This window comes from Zonotrichia albicollis, chromosome 35 (genome assembly GCF_047830755.1).
Source record: "Zonotrichia albicollis isolate bZonAlb1 chromosome 35, bZonAlb1.hap1, whole genome shotgun sequence".
Taxonomy (NCBI): Eukaryota; Metazoa; Chordata; class Aves; order Passeriformes; family Passerellidae; genus Zonotrichia; species Zonotrichia albicollis.
In genome coordinates, this window is record NC_133853.1 from 2,550,653 (window position 1) to 2,571,665 (window position 21,013).

Consider the following 21,013-nt stretch of genomic DNA (forward strand, 5'->3'; position numbering starts at 1 on the left):
CGCAGCCCCTCATCTCTGGCTGCGCTCGCTCTTTGCCAGATGCAGCCCTGGAGCGCACACGAGAGCAGGAGTCCAGCCGTGGCCGCTTCCGCAGAACAGCGCAGGTACCTGCAGCCACCCCCACCTGGGCTGGGCCTGCTGTCCCTGCTCAGCCCGGCACCGTGTGTGCAGCACTGCATGCAACATCCCCGGCTTCTTGCCCTTCTCCTACAGTTTGTTTGCAACTTCCTCAAGAGAATTGAGGAGGAAGAGACCATCGCCATGGGCGTAGGCCTCAGGCCATACTCGCCCATCTTCCTCAGCAAGACCAGTGCTGCTCTGCTGTCTATGCTTGTCGAGGAAGATTTTTACACTCCAAAGCAAGTAAGCAGCCTGTGGCCAGGCTTTGATCCTCCCAGCAATTGCTTGGCCTCCGCAGCCATGCATGCTGCTTGCTGTGAGCCTTTCAGGCCACATGGCAGTGGGGTGGGAAGGGAAGCACTCCTCTGGGGAAGCTGGGAACATTGCTCCCTCTGGCAGCTTTCCAAGTCTCCCCGTGCCTTCTCCAGGTGCCTGCCATGGTGAGCTACATCCACCAGTGGCTCACGGCCAATGATTCTGCTGAGCACAGGCTGGACAAGACCCTGCTGGATCTCACCGAAGCACAGCCAAATGACGCAGTCATGACGCTCCTGCGTGTGGCCCCGTCCTGTGACAGGTATGGGGCCCACCTGCCCACAGGGCTCAGGCCTCCCCAGCCCATCACCCTGCACAGCCGTCCCCAGGTGTCTGAGCAACAGAGACTTCCAGGGCCCTCTGGCTGCTCCCTTTCTCAGCCCTGCCCTGTCAGCCCCTGAGCCTGCTGCCATGCTCCCTTGCTGCCTCTCAGGGCTCTGTGCCCACAGGCCTGGGCTGTCGGGCTGCTGCTGGCAGGGGGGCAGTGGGCACAGGCAGAAATGGCAGCCAGCTCAGCTGCCCCCGGTGCTGTGTCTGACACCCCCTGAGACACAGCTCTAACCCCACAGAGCTGCCATGGCCATGTGGAAGACCATCATGGGCTCAGCCAGGACTGCGGAGTTGGCGCAGCTGATCCTCCTGGATGTGCTGGGGAGCTGGCCAGAGTACAGCACCTGCACCTCCGATGGGGACGAAACGGGTGTCTTTGCCCTGGCTGTGAGTTTCTGCAACTGGACTTTGCAGGCCCCAAGGCTGCCTCTCCAGCAGCTCTCCATCCTCCTTCCCCCACTGCATCTCCCCGCCTCAGGCGCTGCCCTGAAACCTGGCCCAGGGGCAGCTTCAGGCCCACCAGGCCCCATGCTCTCCCTGCCAAGGTCTCTCCAGGCCTCTCCCTGCCACGCTCGGGCCCAGCCACACGCACACCTCGGCACTGAGCGCTGTCTCGGGGGGCTTTGTCCTTTGCAGGCAACCGTGGTGATGTGGAAGATCCTCCAGGTGCCCTGTCTGCCACGCATCTTGAAGGTGTATTTCCCCCGCCTATTTGTGCATCTGCTATTCCAAGTGTTCTTCAGCACTCTGGATATGCCAGAGGCGGTGGACACCTTCTGGAAGGGATGCCAGGAAGAGCACGGCCTTGCCACCAGCCCCAACAGGTGCCCCATGCCACTCCTCCTGTCCCTGCCACGTGGCCGGCCAAGGAGCCAGTGCTGCCGGTGTGACCTGGGCTTTGCTGCGCACACAGGTTTGCAGTGCGCACCCTCAAGTCCCTGCTCTGCCTTCTCCGCTGCGAGGATGTGGTGGTGGCAATGGAGCGCAGGTGTGCCTGGGACACGCTGCTCTCTCTTGACACTCACCACTTTGCCGTGGCTCTGCTGGCCAGGTGAGACCCCCTTCTCCCCACTGCCTCTGCCATTGCTGCTCTGTGCCCAGGTGGCCCACAAAGTGTCCGTGGTGGCCATGGGCCAGAGCGCCCTGTCACTGAAGGAATGGCCAAGCAGACTGGAAAAGGCTGGCAGAGGAGGGTGCTCATGAGCAACCAACTCCCAAATGGCCCACGTCCCCTTGCCGGAAGGGTGCTGGGGAAAGATGAGAACTGGATGAGTCACGCCTGGGAGAGGTTTGCCTCACTGGCTCAGGGTCTTGTTTCCTTTTTCCCCTCTTCAGAGAAATTCGCCGCTTAGCCATCCACTTTTGTTCCGTGGTTGCATTCTACCTGCTCGCCCTGCTCAGCAAAGAGATGCCATACTGGGATTTCCCTGCCCTGGCATTCCTTGTGGAGGTGAGCCTCAAGGCCAGCGCTGCCTGGCTGAGCCGCCTCCCAGCCCTCTGGCCTCTCGCAGCCACAGCTGCCAGGACAGTGCCCCTGCCCGTGCCCTGTGCCGCTGCCTGGGCCCGGCCCTGTGCGCTGCTGGGCTCCTGCCGGCCGGCTCCCCTGTCACTGCCCTGTGCCTTTCAGGTCCTCGAGTGCCTGGACTTGAGGGAATGCAGTGACAGCGTTCTGGAGATCCTGGCACAGAACCTGCAGAGCGAGCACATGGCTAGGCGTTACTTGGCACTCCGAGGCCTCGTAGTGCTGGGCAAGAATCCCTTGATGGTGAGAAGGGGCAGTGGCTGAAGCCGTGCAGGCAGCGTGGGGCTGGGCAACACTGTCGCTTGGCCTTGCATGGGCTTCGGCCACTAGGGCGGCTGCTGCCAGCTCTCCTGCCTCCCGCTTCAGCTGCCCCAGTGCTTCGGGACAGGCCTTTGGCCTCTGGGCCCTGCGGCAGCCGGGCGGCCTCTCACAAAGTCGTGTTCCGCACAGGCCGAAAAAATGCAGAGCCTGACTGAAAGTCTTGTGGAGCTCCTGGAGGAAAATGACAGCGACATGATCAGGATGAGCATTCTTCTACTCAGATATTTGCTCCTGGATAATGGCGCCCCAATAGCCACCCCCATCGCCCTGCAGCTGGCTGAGGCGCTCCTGCCACTCTTTGACAGCGTAAGGCTCTGTGCCCACAGCCACGGCCACTGCCTGCTGCCCGGACACTTGGTGCCCTGTGCAGATGCACGCCTGTGCCCTGGAGGGCCTGAAGCAGCTGATGCTCAGGTCTTTTGCCCTTTCCTTTCATCCAGGATGATATCCAGGTGCAGCTGAGCTCCATGGCTGTCTTTCAAGAGATGCTGGACTTATTAACAGAAGAGGGAAGAAAGGCCCTCAAGTCCCACGTGCGCCAGAGCCTGCTCCCTCTCTACTTCCACTGCCATGATGAGAATCAGATTGTTGCTGAGGTGAGCACTTGTGGCCAGCTGCTGTCCCCCTGGCAGGGGCTTGGGCTGCCTCCTGCCCCGGCACCTTGCAGGCTGCAGCCTCCTTCAGCCTGTGCCCTGGACTGTGGGGCCATCTGTGCGTCTCTGTTGCTCTCCAGGCCTCCCGGGAAACGCTGCATTCCTCAGCCAGATTCCTGAAGAGGACGGATATCCAACAAATGCTAGACGTGGATCAGAGCATTGGCGAGTGCCTGGTAAGAGCAGCCGAGAACTCCCAGCCTCAGCACGGCCAAGGTCCCTGAGGGCGGCGCTCAGTGTGGGGGAGTGGCAGCTGTGCCCGCTGCTGCACCCAGAGGTCGCGCGGGCTCTTCTCCCGCAGGCTCCCGCAGGCCCGACTCGGGTGCCCTGGGAGTCCGGGCCCGGCGGGGCTGCGGCGCGGCACCGCGGCTCCCCGGGCAGCAGCCGGCCCTCTGCCCCCTGCCCTCGGGAGCCCTTGGCCAGAGGCTGTTGGCGGCGCCTCAGGGCTGTGCGGCCAGGGGAGGCCGGCGCTGGGCGCAGGCAGCGCCCCGCCCAGGGGCTGAGCCCGCGCCAACCCTTCCCCTCCTGCCGCTCTCTGCAGCTGGCACAGGACAGGAGCCGAGCGGCCGAGCAGCTGCGCCAGGCCCTGCGCTACCTGCAGAGCCCACAGGAGTCCCTGCGAGAGGCGGCCGTCAGGTTCATGGGTGAGTCCCGAGCCCGGGCTCCCTCCCCGGCCCGCCGCAGCTCGGCCCCGGCCCCGCCTGCTGCCCCGGCAGCGCCAGCCGGGCCCGGTGCCGTGGAGCCCCGCCTGGCCTGGGCATTGCTGCTGCCGCCCTCTGGCAGCCGTGCCCTGGGGCGGCAGCGTGCGGCAAGGGCCGGGCTGAGCCCTGCCGGGCCAGCAGCCCGTGTGGCCGCAGCGCCGGCAGCGCCGCTGGCAGGGAGCTGTGCCGCTGGGGCCGTGACAGGCTCTGTGTTCACAGGCATGGCCGGGCGGCACCTGAGGGGGCAGCAGCAAGAGCTGCAGCTGATCTGCAGTGGTGAGTGTGTGAGGGCAGCCGGCTGACCGCGGGGGCTGCAGGGGGCAGCTGCAAGCCCTGCCCCGGCTGCGGAGGGCTCTGCTCCCGTCGACAGGGCACACAGAGATTTCAGGGCCACGTGTGGCATTCGTGGCCAGCACCTTGTCCCTTCTCCCTGCGGGCCATGGCAAGAGCCGGCCGGGATAGCGCCGGCAGGGGCTCTCCTCGGCTCCCTGCACATGCGGGATCCGACCTTGCCTCTTTTCCACTCTCTTGCAGCCCTTGAAGAAATGGCACGTGACAGCAGTCCTGCAATCAGAGATGCTGCCGTTGAATTTTGTTTAGTTCTCCGGGCCGTACAGAGAGCTCCCTACTCCCCATGGCGTAAGCTGCGAGATCGATTCCGCAGTGCGTGGAGGAAACGGCCTCGTCTGTGCAGCACTGCCGTGCTGTTCTGCTGGAGCTCCACAGAGAGATGATCTGAAAGACTCTGTCTGCTGGGGCCATTTAACCCAGCAGGGATTTTCTGTTTCTTCTTCAAGATTTTTCTGTTTGTATTTTCGTTTTTGTTGAGTATAGAATATTGTAGAATAGAATAGAATAGAATAGAATATCTTACAATACACAGAGTCCCAGCATCTTTCTTTTCCTGCACGGGGTCTGTAGGGCACAGGGGGAGAGGGGGAAAAGGGTCCTTGTGCTCAGCCAGCTGTCCAGGAGTGCAGTGTTGCAGGGAAAATGGCCAGAAGCCCCTTGGCCTTTGATGGTTCTGCTGAAGCCTTTGTGCTGCCGACAGAGCGGCTGGGCAGGGGCCGGAGCTGCGGGGATCCCTGCCAGAGCGGTGCCTGGCAATGGCCACAAGCCCTGTGCCGGGGAGGAAGGGCCATCTGTGTCCTCCTGCCCATGTGCTGCTGGCTGTGTTGCTGAGGGCTCCCAGGTGCCTCTGGATGGGGCTCCTCTGGAGCTGCTGTGGGGCTGCGGCGCTGCTGCCGGCAAGCTTGGGGAGACCCTGAGGGGCTGAGGCACTGCTAAGCCCTGAGCAACGGGCTGGCAGAGGCCAGAAGCCATAAGCCCCCTGGCAGCCGCCTTGATCCCGACAGCCGGCTGCTCTGGCGCTTCCAGGTCGGTGGCCGGGTTGGAGGGACCCCCTGGAATCAGGCGTGGAACCCTGGTCCTGGCCTTTCAGGGCCGTGAGGCCAGCTGTTGTGGGGCTGGGCATGTGCCCTCCCTGGGCTCCAGACTGGAGGCCCCCGCCCCTCAGGCTTAGGCATTGATCTCCACCGTCTGATATCCAAGTCTTGTTCCTGTTGCTGTGGGGGAGGCCGAGCTCTGTGGCTTTAGGCCCCATGGAGCCAGAAGAGCAGCAGCTTTGAGCCCACAGGGGCCACAGAAAGGCCCTCCTGGACCACGGGCATTCCTGTCCTTCCCAAGGCAGGGACACATGAGCGTGCAGCGGGCACCTGCAGGGTGCCACGCTGGCTTTGCACTGGGCCACCTCGCTGTGCTGTGCACGGCTGGCTCTTTGCTTTGCTGCTCTCGGCCTTGTGTCGTCGTACTCCTTTGGCTGCCTGCAGCCAGGGGCAGCGCTATCAGGAGGGTGAAAGGCCCCGTCTCCAACATCTCAAGGGGGAAATGGAGCTCTCCTAGCCCTCAGCCTATGCTGTAAGCAGAGCAGAGCCTTTTCCCCAGCCCCGTTGGCTTTCTGCCTGCTTCTGGCCCCTGGCCACCATGACCCACTGCACTCGCTCTGAGTCACCTGCAGCATGCCTGGTGCCTCTTCATTTGCTGACCCTGGGATGGGAGGCTCACTGAGGGAAAGGTGGCTGTCCCAATGCTGAGGGCACACGTGGCTCACTGAGCAGACTTGAGGCTTCCCCAGCGGCTTGCAGGTGCCTTATGTGTCATGTTACAGTGCTTGTGCTCCTGCCTCTTCCTGTCCCTCTTCTCACCCTCACCCAACCTGCACCCTCTGACCTACCTTCAGTAAACCCTGATGCATCAGACACGGTGTCAAGAGCCCTCCTTCGGCTGCCGGTCGAGCGCACATCAAAACCTCCGGGCCTGGCACCAAGGTGGCCTGGGAGAGCTGGTCTCTCAGACCAAGAGGGAGCGGCTCTCGACTGCACCTGCCCATGGACCTTCCCCGCACCAAATAAAATCATCTCCAAGTTTAGCTAGTAAACTAGTAAGGTATAAACCATTAATTGCCTGGAAATCTGGCACTAGTCTCTAAGTTCCATTAGGTTTCTTTATTGCTAATCTAGCAGTACTCAATTTTGACTTCCATTCTTCCAATAATCCTGATGTCAGGAATTTATCGATTGTTGGATCTATTTCTTTCCTAGCTTCTAATCTTCAAGGGTATTGCTTTCTGACTACTGGCTCAACTCTTGTGTGTAACTCAATTTTCATAGGGTCTGCTCGTTTTGATTTTCCTGGGCTATCAGTATCCCATACTCTTGGGTATAACTGATTCAATACTTGCTCTAAATAGTTCTTCTTCTTTGTTGGTCTTGTGTCAATTGTCAGTCCTACTGCTAAAACTGCCCATTTGTCTTCAGGTACCTTCCATTGAAGTTTTCTTTCTCTAAACGGAACTCTTGCTTCTACATTTTCAAGCAAATCCATGCCTAGGACAGATTTGAGTGAGTTTGGTAAATAAAGAAACTGATGTATTCCCATTTTCTTCTTGATTTTACATTGAAGTGGTTGCAGGAAGGATGCATTTTCTGGCTCCTATTGCTTGCAGATAGTTTTCACTTTTGGGTACCAGTGCTTGATTCAAGAGTGAAAATGTGTCTCCACATTTAGTTAAAAATTCAACTTCTTTATTATTCTTTAGCTGTATTTTCACCGGCAACCTGCTAGGGTAAGAACTGCCAGTCTCGGTCATTCCTGGTATCTGGTTAACACTGCACAGCAGCCTGCATCGTTCGCGTCCCACAAAGGCCTTACAATAGGACACAGCTGGCCCGCTGTACCTTGTAAGGCTCCACTAGCAATTTGTCCCTGCACACGTGCTCTGGCTGCCTTGATTGCCAACTCTTTTGCTGGTTTGGTTAGCTCTGTCAACATGAAATCAGTATCACCTCAGCCTGGCTCTTGACTCTTGACTATGAACTCCAAACCTTTTGCTGCTTTGCTAGGGTTTTCTCTATCCATTTTAACTTTTTCCCACCAACTGTCCAGGGCACTAGTAGAAAAGAAGACGTTCACCCCCATGGCTTCTCCTGGGGGACTCAAGTCTTGCCTTAAGGGGGTGGCTAAAGGCAAAGCTTTCTTGGTTTTATTCCTTGAGTTGCTTGTCACTGGGGCTCTCTGAAACTGTCCCCTCACCTGGATTATTCATCTCATCCTCACTGCCATTTGGCTTTCACTCAGGGGGCAGAGTGGTTGCCTGAGGGGGAGTGTACCCCAGCTGGCCTGGGCTAACTCGGCTGTAAATCTTGGACACCTAGAACACAATCTTCCTGGAGCATTTGAGCCAATTTCAAACATCTCTGCCCTATGCTGAATGCTGAACGACATCTCTTTCTTTTCTGCCTCTTGCCTCTTTCCAAAGTTAGGACTAAAATTCCTGCGGGGCCAAATCAAAGCCACAATTTCTTGTGCCACTCAGATTTATTCCTCAGGGTAAAAACCATGTCTGCATATATCACCGGATCTCATTTTTTCTTCTTGTCTTTAAAATAGCATCAACTGTAACAATGGATCATAACGTTCCATTTGGGGGTCACATTTCACCACTTCCTAATTGATACTAAGCCTACCATTGCGTAAGAGTGCTTCATCAGGTTACCTTACACGAAAAATTCCCCTCTGGGATTCCCCCCAAATCTTTCTCATCTGCTAAATTACATTCCAGTGGGCTCTTTTTAATACCATCTTTACCTCTTGTGTCATTCATTCTTCATGCTGTCTAAATTTCCGATCTTAGCAGGATGTTTTAGTACCTCTCGTTTCCTTCTCTTTATCCCCTGTATACTACACTTAACATGCACGGGCTGTCTCTGAGTCACCCAGCACCAATATTCTTTTTTATAGTCCTAACAAGCAGTGAAAACAAAAGGATTCCACATTCCACACAATCTCCAAGGAATTGGGGTATGATCGGACATACAACGAGTTTCTTAAAAGACTGCCTAAAGTCCTACTCAGGAGTATATACTCATGTAAACCTAGAGGTCAAAACCCTTGACTTTTGATGTAGTGTCTGAAAGCTTGGGTGACAGCTCAATGTTCTTCAAACACTTCTCAAACTCAGACGGGCTTGGTGCTGCGCCCATTTCCCTGGGGTGTTCCGGTTTGTGTTTATTTATCAGTTATGGTAGAATGGTTTGTTTTGATGTACCCCGTATTTTCCCCAAGTTGGTTTACCCGTAGGTTTTGCCCTCCCTCAGAGCTGTCCCTCATGCCATTTCCCTTTGTTCCAGCTCCTTCCCTGCCTCTCAAGATAATCCAGCTCTTTATTCCTGAACATTCCCTGTCACTTTTGCCTTGGACCAAACCCCAGACTGCACCATCCCTTTGGAATTCCTCTATTGCTGGAAGCCCCACTGGCCCATGTGACCTAGCCTCTCCTCCCATCTGTCCTAATTAGTCCCAAGCAACTATGGGATCCCCTTGCTCCTCCCCTGCAGATTCCTTATTGCTCAATGGTTTGTATCCACCCCCTGAGTTGTACCCCGATAAAATCCCGTGCACAGAAGTGCTGGCGACTCTTTCAGGCTGAATCCTTCCCTTGGGATAAACCTTTGCCTTTGGAACCTCACAATCGAGGGGCCTCCTGCTTCTCTTTGGCCTGCTCCGTGCTGCAGTCAGTAGATCCTGAAGCACTGAGCAGTGGCTCACCAGGGTCAGCCGCGGGCAGGACCCACGCCTTGGCCGTTCCCCGCTCCTGGCGCAGCGCCGCAGTTTTCCCAAGAGGCAGCCCGGGCTCCGCTGGGCTGCGTCCATGGGGAACCCGTCCCGGTGCCCGACCGTGCTCTGGGTGAAAAACCTTTATCTGATACGGAAATGAAACCTGCCCCGTCCCAGCTCCCTGCCCTTTCCTCGGGTCCTGTCACTGGTCCCAGCAGTGACGAGAGCTGCAGCAGCCCCTCTGATTCCTCTCAGGAGGATGTTGAAGACCACAATGACGCCCTTTACTCTCCTCCAGGCTGAACAAAGTGGCCTCAGCTGCATCTAGGGCTTCCCCTCCAGGCCACACTCCATACTTGCAGTCCTCCTTTGCATTCTGGCTAATGGTTTCATCACTTTTGATACTGTGCTGCCCAAAACAGCGCCTGTCTACTTTCAGCGCTTCTCTCGGCTGCTGCTACAGGGCGTGGGCACCATCATCAGAGACACAGAAGAGCTTGTCCTCCCAGAGTCGTCCTTATCCCCTATCACGTGTCTGCCTTGATGTTCACTGGGGAATTTCCCACTTTGTGGCCGCTCATTGCTGTGCTCAGCAAGGACACAGTTTTGTTTGGACGTGAGCTGCCAGAGCAAGACATGCAGCAACGGAAGCTGAGAATAGCAGAGGCTGGGCAGATTCTGTTTTTTTCCAGAATGTGGGAAAGAGAGTGAGAAAAGCACAAGGAAATTTCAGACTGTTAACTTTGCAATCTAATTGCCCTGGGAAACTCAGCAATGGATGGTGCTCTGGTGCTACTGCCAATGCCTTCCACGATAAAAAAAATCCTTCCAGGATGGAGCAACATCATCTGACAGAGGCCAAGTGTGCCAGCAGTTGCTCCAGGTGCTCCTGCCATCAGCGCCTGCAGGAAAGAGGCACAGCCCCCCATGCACGTGGGCTTTGGCTCCTTCTGGCACAGAAGTTCCCCGGGGGCACAGGTCTCTGGGGCAGGAGTCAGGCACCAGCACTGCCAGGGCTCGGGGTGTGGCAGGTCTGCTTGGGCAGGGACTCTGCCACACCTGCTGATGTCAGCGCTCCCCGGGCCCCAGGCCTCAGAGCAGCGTTCGTGCCCGGGCCCACACGTTCCTTGTGCGTGTCACACCGGCGGGTTTAGGAGGGCCACCAGCCGGGACGTGTCCCAAGGAGGCCGTGCCAGCTTCCCTGCAAGGCCCCGTGCCCTTCCCAGAACGGCTGCGTCGGCAGCCCTGGGGGCTCCTTCTGCTGCCCTGAGCCCACAGAGCATGGCAGCGTTTGCTGATGCTCTGAGCCCTTCCTAAAGATCCTGTCGGCCTGGCTTAGACTCCTGGGGCCAGCCATTCCTTCCAGCCTGGGCCACTTTGGGTAGGTAGGCTGGGCCTGGCCCCAAGGCAGGCGGCAGCGTGTGCAAGGGCCCTCGGTGACACGGTGCCGCACAGTCATTGTGACATGGAACCGGGTGTCCAAGGGCCCTCTGTGACACCTGGTGACATAGGAGCTGGCAGTGACAAGAGCACGCCACAGTGCTCAGAGCACGCGACGGGACAGGACGGGACAGAGCGGTGCCGTGAGGAGCCCCCGCACAGCGCGCTCGTTCGCGTCCCACCCGGAGCTTTTCTCAAGCCTTGTGTCTGCAGCTGAGCTCCAGGCCCAGACCACAGGACTTGCTGACCCGTGGTCTCCCTGAGGCTTCTCTTCTGCAGGTGCCCTTGAGGCCAGACCACAAGTCCTTGACAGGAGTCTCCTGTCTTTGTGGCAGGAGCCCTTGAGACCGAGTGCAGGACTTGCTGTCCTGCAGCCATCCTGAGTCTTCTTACTTGAAGGTGCCTTCCAGGCACCATTGCACGACTTGGTGACTTCAAGTGCCCTTGGTGACAGGGCATCTCTCCTGAAAATAGGCACAAATCCAGTCAGAGACATGGAGCAGAGACCCCCGAGAGTGCCCGAGCTGGCCTGGGTGGAGGAGGAGGAAGAAGGCCCCGGAGCTGCCCCAGCACAGAAGACTGAAGAGGTGGTGCCGTTCCAGCCACCGCAGGAGGGTGAGTGGCAGAGCTGAGCCACAGGACTGGTGCCTGCTGCCAGCTTGGCCCCACACCATGCCATGCTGTGCTGCGCCATGCTATCCCCTGGGGACATGCCCACGGACAGGACGGAAGAGGGGCCGGGCAGACACCCCGCAGTGGCCGTGCTCCGTCCCCTGGAGCATCCCGGGGCTCTCTCGGCCTGGGGAGCGCAGGGCAGGCCCGTGTTCTCCGGCCTCTCCCGCAGCCCCTCATCTCTGGCTGCGCTCGCTCTTTGCCAGATGCAGCCCTGGAGCGCACACGAGAGCAGGAGTCCAGCCGTGGCCGCTTCCGCAGAACAGCGCAGGTACCTGCAGCCACCCCCACCTGGGCTGGGCCTGCTGTCCCTGCTCAGCCCGGCACCGTGTGTGCAGCACTGCATGCAACATCCCCGGCTTCTTGCCCTTCTCCTACAGTTCGTTTGCAACTTCCTCAAGAGAATTGAGGAGGAAGAGACCATCGCCATGGGCGTAGGCCTCAGGCCATACTCGCCCATCTTCCTCAGCAAGACCAGTGCTGCTCTGCTGTCTATGCTTGTCGAGGAAGATTTTTACACTCCAAAGCAAGTAAGCAGCCTGTGGCCAGGCTTTGATCCTCCCAGCAATTGCTTGGCCTCCGCAGCCATGCATGCTGCTTGCTGTGAGCCTTTCAGGCCACATGGCAGTGGGGTGGGAAGGGAAGCACTCCTCTGGGGAAGCTGGGAACATTGCTCCCTCTGGCAGCTTTCCAAGTCTCCCCGTGCCTTCTCCAGGTGCCTGCCATGGTGAGCTACATCCACCAGTGGCTCACGGCCAATGATTCTGCTGAGCACAGGCTGGACAAGACCCTGCTGGATCTCACCGAAGCACAGCCAAATGACGCAGTCATGACGCTCCTGCGTGTGGCCCCGTCCTGTGACAGGTATGGGGCCCACCTGCCCACAGGGCTCAGGCCTCCCCAGCCCATCACCCTGCACAGCCTGCCCCAGGTGTCTGAGCAACAGAGACTTCCAGGGCCCTCTGGCTGCTCCCTTTCCCAGCCCTGCCCTGTCAGCCCCTGAGCCTGCTGCCATGCTCCCTTGCTGCCTCTCAGGGCTCTGTGCCCACAGGCCTGGGCTGTCGGGCTGCTGCTGGCAGGGGGGCAGTGGGCACAGGCAGAAATGGCAGCCAGCTCAGCTGCCCCCGGTGCTGTGTCTGACACCCCCCTGAGACACAGCTCTAACCCCACAGAGCTGCCATGGCCATGTGGAAGACCATCATGGGCTCAGCCAGGACTGCGGAGCTGGCGCAGCTGATCCTCCTGGATGTGCTGGGCAGCTGGCCAGAGTACAGCACCTGCACCTCCGATGGGGACGAAACGGGTGTCTTTGCCCTGGCTGTGAGTTTCTGCAACTGGACTTTGCAGGCCCCAAGGCTGCCTCTCCAGCAGCTCTCCATCCTCCTTCCCCCACTGCATCTCCCCGCCTCAGGCGCTGCCCTGAAACCTGGCCCAGGGGCAGCTTCAGGCCCACCAGGCCCCATGCTCTCCCTGCCAAGGTCTCTCCAGGCCTCTCCCTGCCACGCTCGGGCCCAGCCACACGCACACCTCGGCACTGAGCGCTGTCTCGGGGGGCTTTGTCCTTTGCAGGCAACCGTGGTGATGTGGAAGATCCTCCAGGTGCCCTGTCTGCCACGCATCTTGAAGGTGTATTTCCCCCGCCTATTTGTGCATCTGCTATTCCAAGTGTTCTTCAGCACTCTGGATATGCCAGAGGCGGTGGACACCTTCTGGAAGGGATGCCAGGAAGAGCACGGCCTTGCCACCAGCCCCAACAGGTGCCCCATGCCACTCCTCCTGTCCCTGCCACGTGGCCGGCCAAGGAGCCAGTGCTGCCGGTGTGACCTGGGCTTTGCTGCGCACACAGGTTTGCAGTGCGCACCCTCAAGTCCCTGCTCTGCCTTCTCCGCTGCGAGGATGTGGTGGTGGCAATGGAGCGCAGGTGTGCCTGGGACACGCTGCTCTCTCTTGACACTCACCACTTTGCCGTGGCTCTGCTGGCCAGGTGAGACCCCCTTCTCCCCACTGCCTCTGCCATTGCTGCTCTGTGCCCAGGTGGCCCACAAAGTGTCCGTGGTGGCCATGGGCCAGAGCGCCCTGTCACTGAAGGAATGGCCAAGCAGACTGGAAAAGGCTGGCAGAGGAGGGTGCTCATGAGCAACCAACTCCCAAATGGCCCACGTCCCCTTGCCGGAAGGGTGCTGGGGAAAGATGAGAACTGGATGAGTCACGCCTGGGAGAGGTTTGCCTCACTGGCTCAGGGTCTTGTTTCCTTTTTCCCCTCTTCAGAGAAATTCGCCGCTTAGCCATCCACTTTTGTTCCGTGGTTGCATTCTACCTGCTCGCCCTGCTCAGCAAAGAGATGCCATACTGGGATTTCCCTGCCCTGGCATTCCTTGTGGAGGTGAGCCTCAAGGCCAGCGCTGCCTGGCTGAGCCGCCTCCCAGCCCTCTGGCCTCTCGCAGCCACAGCTGCCAGGACAGTGCCCCTGCCCGTGCCCTGTGCCGCTGCCTGGGCCCGGCCCTGTGCGCTGCTGGGCTCCTGCCGGCCGGCTCCCCTGTCACTGCCCTGTGCCTTTCAGGTCCTCGAGTGCCTGGACTTGAGGGAATGCAGTGACAGCGTTCTGGAGATCCTGGCACAGAACCTGCAGAGCGAGCACATGGCTAGGCGTTACTTGGCACTCCGAGGCCTCGTAGTGCTGGGCAAGAATCCCTTGATGGTGAGAAGGGGCAGTGGCTGAAGCCGTGCAGGCAGCGTGGGGCTGGGCAACACTGTCGCTTGGCCTTGCATGGGCTTCGGCCACTAGGGCGGCTGCTGCCAGCTCTCCTGCCTCCCGCTTCAGCTGCCCCAGTGCTTCGGGACAGGCCTTTGGCCTCTGGGCCCTGCGGCAGCCGGGCGGCCTCTCACAAAGTCGTGTTCCGCACAGGCCGAAAAAATGCAGAGCCTGACTGAGAGTCTTGTGGAGCTCCTGGAGGAAAATGACAGCGACATGATCAGGATGAGCATTCTTCTACTCAGATATTTGCTCCTGGATAATGGCGCCCCAATAGCCACCCCCATCGCCCTGCAGCTGGCTGAGGCGCTCCTGCCACTCTTTGACAGCGTAAGGCTCTGTGCCCACAGCCACGGCCACTGCCTGCTGCCCGGACACTTGGTGCCCTGTGCAGATGCACGCCTGTGCCCTGGAGGGCCTGAAGCAGCTGATGCTCAGGTCTTTTGCCCTTTCCTTTCATCCAGGATGATATCCAGGTGCAGCTGAGCTCCATGGCTGTCTTTCAAGAGATGCTGGACTTATTAACAGAAGAGGGAAGAAAGGCCCTCAAGTCCCACGTGCGCCAGAGCCTGCTCCCTCTCTACTTCCACTGCCATGATGAGAATCAGATTGTTGCTGAGGTGAGCACTTGTGGCCAGCTGCTGTCCCCCTGGCAGGGGCTTGGGCTGCCTCCTGCCCCGGCACCTTGCAGGCTGCAGCCTCCTTCAGCCTGTGCCCTGGACTGTGGGGCCATCTGTGCGTCTCTGTTGCTCTCCAGGCCTCCCGGGAAACGCTGCATTCCTCAGCCAGATTCCTGAAGAGGACGGATATCCAACAAATGCTAGACGTGGATCAGAGCATTGGCGAGTGCCTGGTAAGAGCAGCCGAGAACTCCCAGCCTCAGCACGGCCAAGGTCCCTGAGGGCGGCGCTCAGTGTGGGGGAGTGGCAGCTGTGCCCGCTGCTGCACCCAGAGGTCGCGCGGGCTCTTCTCCCGCAGGCTCCCGCAGGCCCGAGTCGGGTGCCCTGGGAGTCCGGGCCCGGCGGGGCTGCGGCGCGGCACCGCGGCTCCCCGGGCAGCAGCCGGCCCTCTGCCCCCTGCCCTCGGGAGCCCTTGGCCAGAGGCTGTTGGCGGCGCCTCAGGGCTGTGCGGCCAGGGGAGGCCGGCGCTGGGCGCAGGCAGCGCCCCGCCCAGGGGCTGAGCCCGCGCCAACCCTTCCCCTCCTGCCGCTCTCTGCAGCTGGCACAGGACAGGAGCCGAGCGGCCGAGCAGCTGCGCCAGGCCCTGCGCTACGTGCAGAGCCCACAGGAGTCCCTGCGAGAGGCGGCCGTCAGGTTCATGGGTGAGTCCCGAGCCCGGGCTCCCTCCCCGGCCCGCCGCAGCTCGGCCCCGGCCCCGCCTGCTGCCCCGGCAGCGCCAGCCGGGCCCGGTGCCGTGGAGCCCCGCCTGGCCTGGGCATTGCTGCTGCCGCCCTCTGGCAGCCGTGCCCTGGGGCGGCAGCGTGCGGCAAGGGCCGGGCTGAGCCCTGCCGGGCCAGCAGCCCGTGTGGCCGCAGCGCCGGCAGCGCCGCTGGCAGGGAGCTGTGCCGCTGGGGCCGTGACGGGCTCTGTGTTCACAGGCATGGCCGGGCGGCACCTGAGGGGGCAGCAGCAAGAGCTGCAGCTGATCTGCAGTGGTGAGTGTGTGAGGGCAGCCGGCTGACCGCGGGGGCTGCAGGGGGCAGCTGCAAGCCCTGCCCCGGCTGCGGAGGGCTCTGCTCCCGTCGACAGGGCACACAGAGATTTCAGGGCCACGTGTGGCATTCGTGGCCAGCACCTTGTCCCTTCTCCCTGCGGGCCATGGCAAGAGCCGGCCGGGATAGCGCCGGCAGGGGCTCTCCTCGGCTCCCTGCACATGCGGGATCCGACCTTGCCTCTTTTCCACTCTCTTGCAGCCCTTGAAGAAATGGCACGTGACAGCAGTCCTGCAGTCAGAGATGCTGCCGTTGAATTTTGTTTAGTTCTCCGGGCCGTACAGAGAGCTCCCTACTCCCCATGGCGTAAGCTGCGAGATCGATTCCGCAGTGCATGGAGGAAACGGCCTCGTCTGTGCAGCACTGCCGTGCTGTTCTGCTGGAGCTCCACAGAGAGATGATCTGAAAGACTCTGTCTGCTGGGGCCATTTAAGCCAGCAGGGATTTTCTGTTTCTTCTTCGAGATTTTTCTGTTTGTATTTTCGTTTTTGTTGAGTATAGAATATTGTAGAATAGAATAGAATAGAATATCTTACAATACACAGAGTCCCAGCATCTTTCTTTTCCTGCACGGGGTCTGTAGGGCACAGGGGGAGAGGGGGAAAAGGGTGCTTGTGCTCAGCCAGCTGTCCAGGAGTGCAGTGTTGCAGGGAAAATGGCCAGAAGCCCCTTGGCCTTTGATGGTTCTGCTGAAGCCTTTGTGCTGCCGACAGAGCGGCTGGGCAGGGGCCGGAGCTGCGGGGATCCCTGCCGGAGCGGTGCCTGGCAATGGCCACAAGCCCTGTGCCGGGGAGGAAGGGCCATCTGTGTCCTCCTGCCCATGTGCTGCTGGCTGTGTTGCTGAGGGCTCCCAGGTGCCTCTGGATGGGGCTCCTCTGGAGCTGCTGTGGGGCTGCGGCGCTGCTGCCGGCAAGCTTGGGGAGACCCTGAGGGGCTGAGGCACTGCTAAGCCCTGAGCAACGGGCTGGCAGAGGCCATAAGCCATAAGCCCCCTGGCAGCCGCCTTGATCCCGACAGCCGGCTGCTCTGGCGCTTCCAGGTCGGTGGCCGGGTTGGAGGGACCCCCTGGAATCAGGCGTGGAACCCTGGTCCTGGCCTTTCAGGGCCGTGAGGCCAGCTGTTGTGGGGCTGGGCATGTGCCCTCCCTGGGCTCCAGACTGGAGGCCCCCGCCCCTCAGGCTTAGGCATTGATCTCCACCGTCTGATATCCAAGTCTTGTTCCTGTTGCTGTGGGGGAGGCCGAGCTCTGTGGCTTTAGGCCCCATGGAGCCAGAAGAGCAGCAGCTTTGAGCCCACAGGGGCCACAGAAAGGCCCTCCTGGACCACGGGCATTCCTGTCCTTCCCAAGGCAGGGACACATGAGCGTGCAGCGGGCACCTGCAGGGTGCCACGCTGGCTTTGCACTGGGCCACCTCCCTGTGCTGTGCACGGCTGGCTCTTTGCTTTGCTGCTCTCGGCCTTGTGTCGTCGTACTCCTTTGGCTGCCTGCAGCCAGGGGCAGCCCTATCAGGAGGGTGAAAGGCCCCGTCTCCAACATCTCAAGGGGGAAATGGAGCTCTCCTAGCCCTCAGCCTATGCTGTAAGCAGAGCAGAGCCTTTTCCCCAGCCCCGTTGGCTTTCTGCCTGCTTCTGGCAGATCTGAAATTTGGGGGGTAGGCAGGAATTGAGGGGACCCTGAAATTGGGGGAGAAAATCCCGAAATCGGGGGGGAAATCCCGAAATTAGGGGGGATTCATAAGGGAAATTAGGGGGATCCAAAAAAGGGGGATCCATAAGGAAAAGAGGGGACCCCGAAATTTAGGGGGAGCACCCCGAAATCGGGGGGGGGAGGCAGGGATTGGGGGGAATCAGGAAATTGGGGGGGGCCCCCGAAATTAGGTGGGGACCCCAAAATCAGGGGGGAATCCTTAAGGCAAAGGGGGATCCATAAAGGAAAGGGGGGACCCCGAAATTTGGGGGGAGCCCAAAATTGGGGAGGGACCCCAAAAATTGGGAGTGACCCTAAGATTGGGGAGAAAGGCTAAATATGAGGAGGGACCCTAAAAATGGTGAAGGACCCCAAAAATGGGGAAGGACCCCAAAAACGGAGCTGAAACTTAGGGGAGAAGAACCTGAAGGAATTAGGGAGGGAATTGATGGGTAAGCAGGGACCCCAGAATCGGGGAGGACCCCAAAATTTGGGGGTTCTGCCCCATAAATCCTCCCCTAAACATTGTCCAACCCCCCCCAGAGCGCCCCAAAATCCGGCTGCCCCGGCACCTGCGGCAGACGTACGTGAGGAAGGTGGGGGAGCAGGTGAACCTGGTGATCCCCTTCCAGGTGAGAGGGGCACCCCAAAACCTGGGGAATCTGGCCTGGGCAGTTATTGGGGTCACTCGGCCCCATAGGGATTTATTGGGGTCACTCAGCCCTATGGATTTATTGGGGTCACTCAGCCCCATGGATTTATTGGGGTCACTCAGCCCTATGGATTTATTGGGGTCACTCTGCCCCAGGGAGTTATTGGGGTCACTCGGCCCCATAGGCATTTATTGTGGTCACTCTGCCCCATAGGGATTTATTGGGGTCACTCAGCCCTATGGATTTATTGGGGTCACTCAGCCCCATAGAGATTTATTGGGGTCACTCGGCCCCATAGGGACAACTCAGCCCTATGGATTTATTGGGGTCACTCTGCCCCATAGGGATTTATTGGGGTCACTCGGCCCCATAGGGATTTATTGGGGTCAACTCAGCCCCATGGATTTATTGGGGTCACTCGGCCCCATAGGGATTTATTGGGGTCACTCGGCCCTATGGATTTATTGGGGTCACTCTGCCCCATAGGGATTTATTGGGGTCACTCTGCCCCAGGGATTTATTGGGGTCACTCTGCCCCATAGGGATTTATTGGGGTCACTCAGCCCTATGGATTTATTGGGGTCACTCAGCCCCATAGGGATTTATTGGGGTCACTCAGCCCTACGGATTTATTGGGGTCACTCAGCCCTATAGGGATTTATTGGGGTCACTCTGCCCCATAGGGATTTATTGGGGTCACTCAGCCCTACGGATTTATTGGGGTCACTCTGCCCCATAGGGATTTATTGGGGTCACTCGGCCCCATAGGGATTTATTGGGGTCACTCAGCCCTATGGATTTATTGGGGTCACTCTGCCCTATGGATTTATTGGGGTCACTCGGCCCCATGGATTTATTGGGGTCACTCTGCCCCATAGGGATTTATTGGGGTCACTCGGCCCTATAGGGATTTATTGGGGTCACTCGGCCCCATAGGGGTTTATTGGGGTCACTCAGCCCTATGGATTTATTGGGGTCACTCAGCCCTAGGGATTTATTGGGGTCACTCTGCCCTATGGATTTATGGGGATAACTCAGCCCTATAGGTTTATAGGGGTCACTCAGCCCTATGGATTTGTATGGATAACTCAGCCCCATAGGGACAACTCAGCCCTATAGATTTATGGGGTCAATTCAGCCCTATGGATTTATTGGGGTCACTCTGCCCCATAGGGATTTATTGGGGTCACTCTGCCCCATGGATTTATCGGGATAACTCAACCCCATAGGGACACCTCAGCCCCACAACCCCGCTGCCCCCTAGGGACAACTCAGCCCCACGGCCCCACAGATCCCATAGGGACAACTGAGCCCCACAGATCCCATAGGGACACCTCAACCTCAAAATTCCATAGGGACATCTCAACCTGAAAATCCCAAAACCCCACAGCCCCATAGCGACACCACAACCCCACAACCCCACAGATCCCATAGGGACAACTCTGCCCCACAGATCCATAGTGACACCACAACCCCACAGCCCCACAGCCCCATAGGGACACCTGAACCCCACAGTCCCATAGGGACACCTCAACCCCACAGATCCATAGGGACACCTCAACCCCACAGCCCCATAGGGACACCTCAACCTCACAGATCCATAGGGACACTTCAACCCCACAGGCCCATAGATCCCACAGGGACACCTCAACCCCAAACCCCCACAGCCCCATAGATCCCATAGGGACAATTGAGCCCTACAGGGATAACTCAACCCCATAACCCCATAGGGACACCTCAACCCCAAAACCCCACAACCCCACAGACCCCATAGCGACACCTGAACCCCACCCCCCACCCCCATAGATCTAACCAAGCCCCGCCCCCCGGCAGGGTAAGCCCCGCCCCCAGGTGACGTGGACGAAGGAGGGCGGGCCCCTGGGCGAGGACGTGCACGTGCGCACATCGGACCGGGACACGGTGTTCTTCATCCGCGCCGCCGCCAGGGGGCACTCGGGGCGCTACGGGCTCAGCGTGCGCATCGAGGGCATGGAGGACACGGCCGAGATGCGCCTGCGCATCGTCGGTAACTGGGAGCACTGGGAGCGACTGGGATCACTGGGATGGGGAACTGGGAGTGATGGGAGTGACTGGGATTGGGAACTGGGAGCGCTGGGAGCACTGGGAGTGACTGGGAGTGATGGGATTGGGAACTGGGAGCACTGGGAACACTGGCATTGGGAACTGGGAGTGACTGGGATCACTGGGATTGGGAACTGGGAGCACTGGGATGTTTCAGAATGGGTTTGGGGTGGTTTTTGAGGGATTTTTGGGGGATTTGGGGGATTTTTGGGACGATTTTGGAGATTTTTGGGTGCCGTTTTCTGGGAAGGTTTCAGGGCAGTTTTAAGGGGGATTTTTGGGGTGGGTTTTGGGGGATTTGGGGGATTTTGGGGCAGTTCTTAGGTGTTTTTGAGATATTTGGGGTGCTATTTCCCAAAGAGGTTTCAGGGCAGTTTTGGGGGTATTTTATGAGATTATTTTGGGGTGTTTTTGAGGTATTTTGGGTGCTATTTCCCAAGGAGGTTCCAGGGCAGTTTCGGGGTGGTTTTGGGGGTATTTTTGGGGTGTTTCTGGGCTATTTTTGGGGTGTTTCTGGGCTATTTTTGGGGTGTCCCTGATCCGATCCCCCTCTCCAGAGAAGCCCGGCCCCCCCAAGAACGTGCAGGTGAAGGAGGTTTGGGGGTTCAACGCCCTGGTGGAGTGGGAGCCCCCCGAGGACGACGGCAACGCCGAGATCACCGGGTACACCATCATGAAGGCCGACAAGAGAACCATGGTGAGGGGGCAGCGCCCCGAAAGCTGCCCAGAGGAACCCCAAAATACTCAGTGGAACCCTAAAATATTCAGTGAAACCCCAAAATATTCAGTGGAACCCCAAAGTTCTCAGTGGAACCCCAAAATACTCAGTGGAACCCCAAAATATTCAGTGGAACCCCAAAATAGTCAGTGGAATCCCAAAATACTCAGTGGAACCCTAAAGTTCTCAGTGGAACCCCAAAATATTCAGTGGAACCCCAC

General features: G+C 59.1%; 1 protein-coding gene across 1 annotated transcript in view; it reads left to right on the plus strand.

The window, feature by feature from the left end:
* Window positions 1-21,013, plus strand: part of LOC141726462 (myosin-binding protein C, fast-type-like) — a 39,487-nt gene that overhangs the window by 11,947 nt on the left and 6,527 nt on the right. The window contains exons 3-5 of the mRNA XM_074531365.1: window positions 17,809-17,971; window positions 19,826-20,018; window positions 20,632-20,771. Coding sequence (XP_074387466.1) covers window positions 17,809-17,971; window positions 19,826-20,018; window positions 20,632-20,771 — 496 coding nt within the window. The remainder of the gene's footprint in view (window positions 1-17,808; window positions 17,972-19,825; window positions 20,019-20,631; window positions 20,772-21,013) is intronic.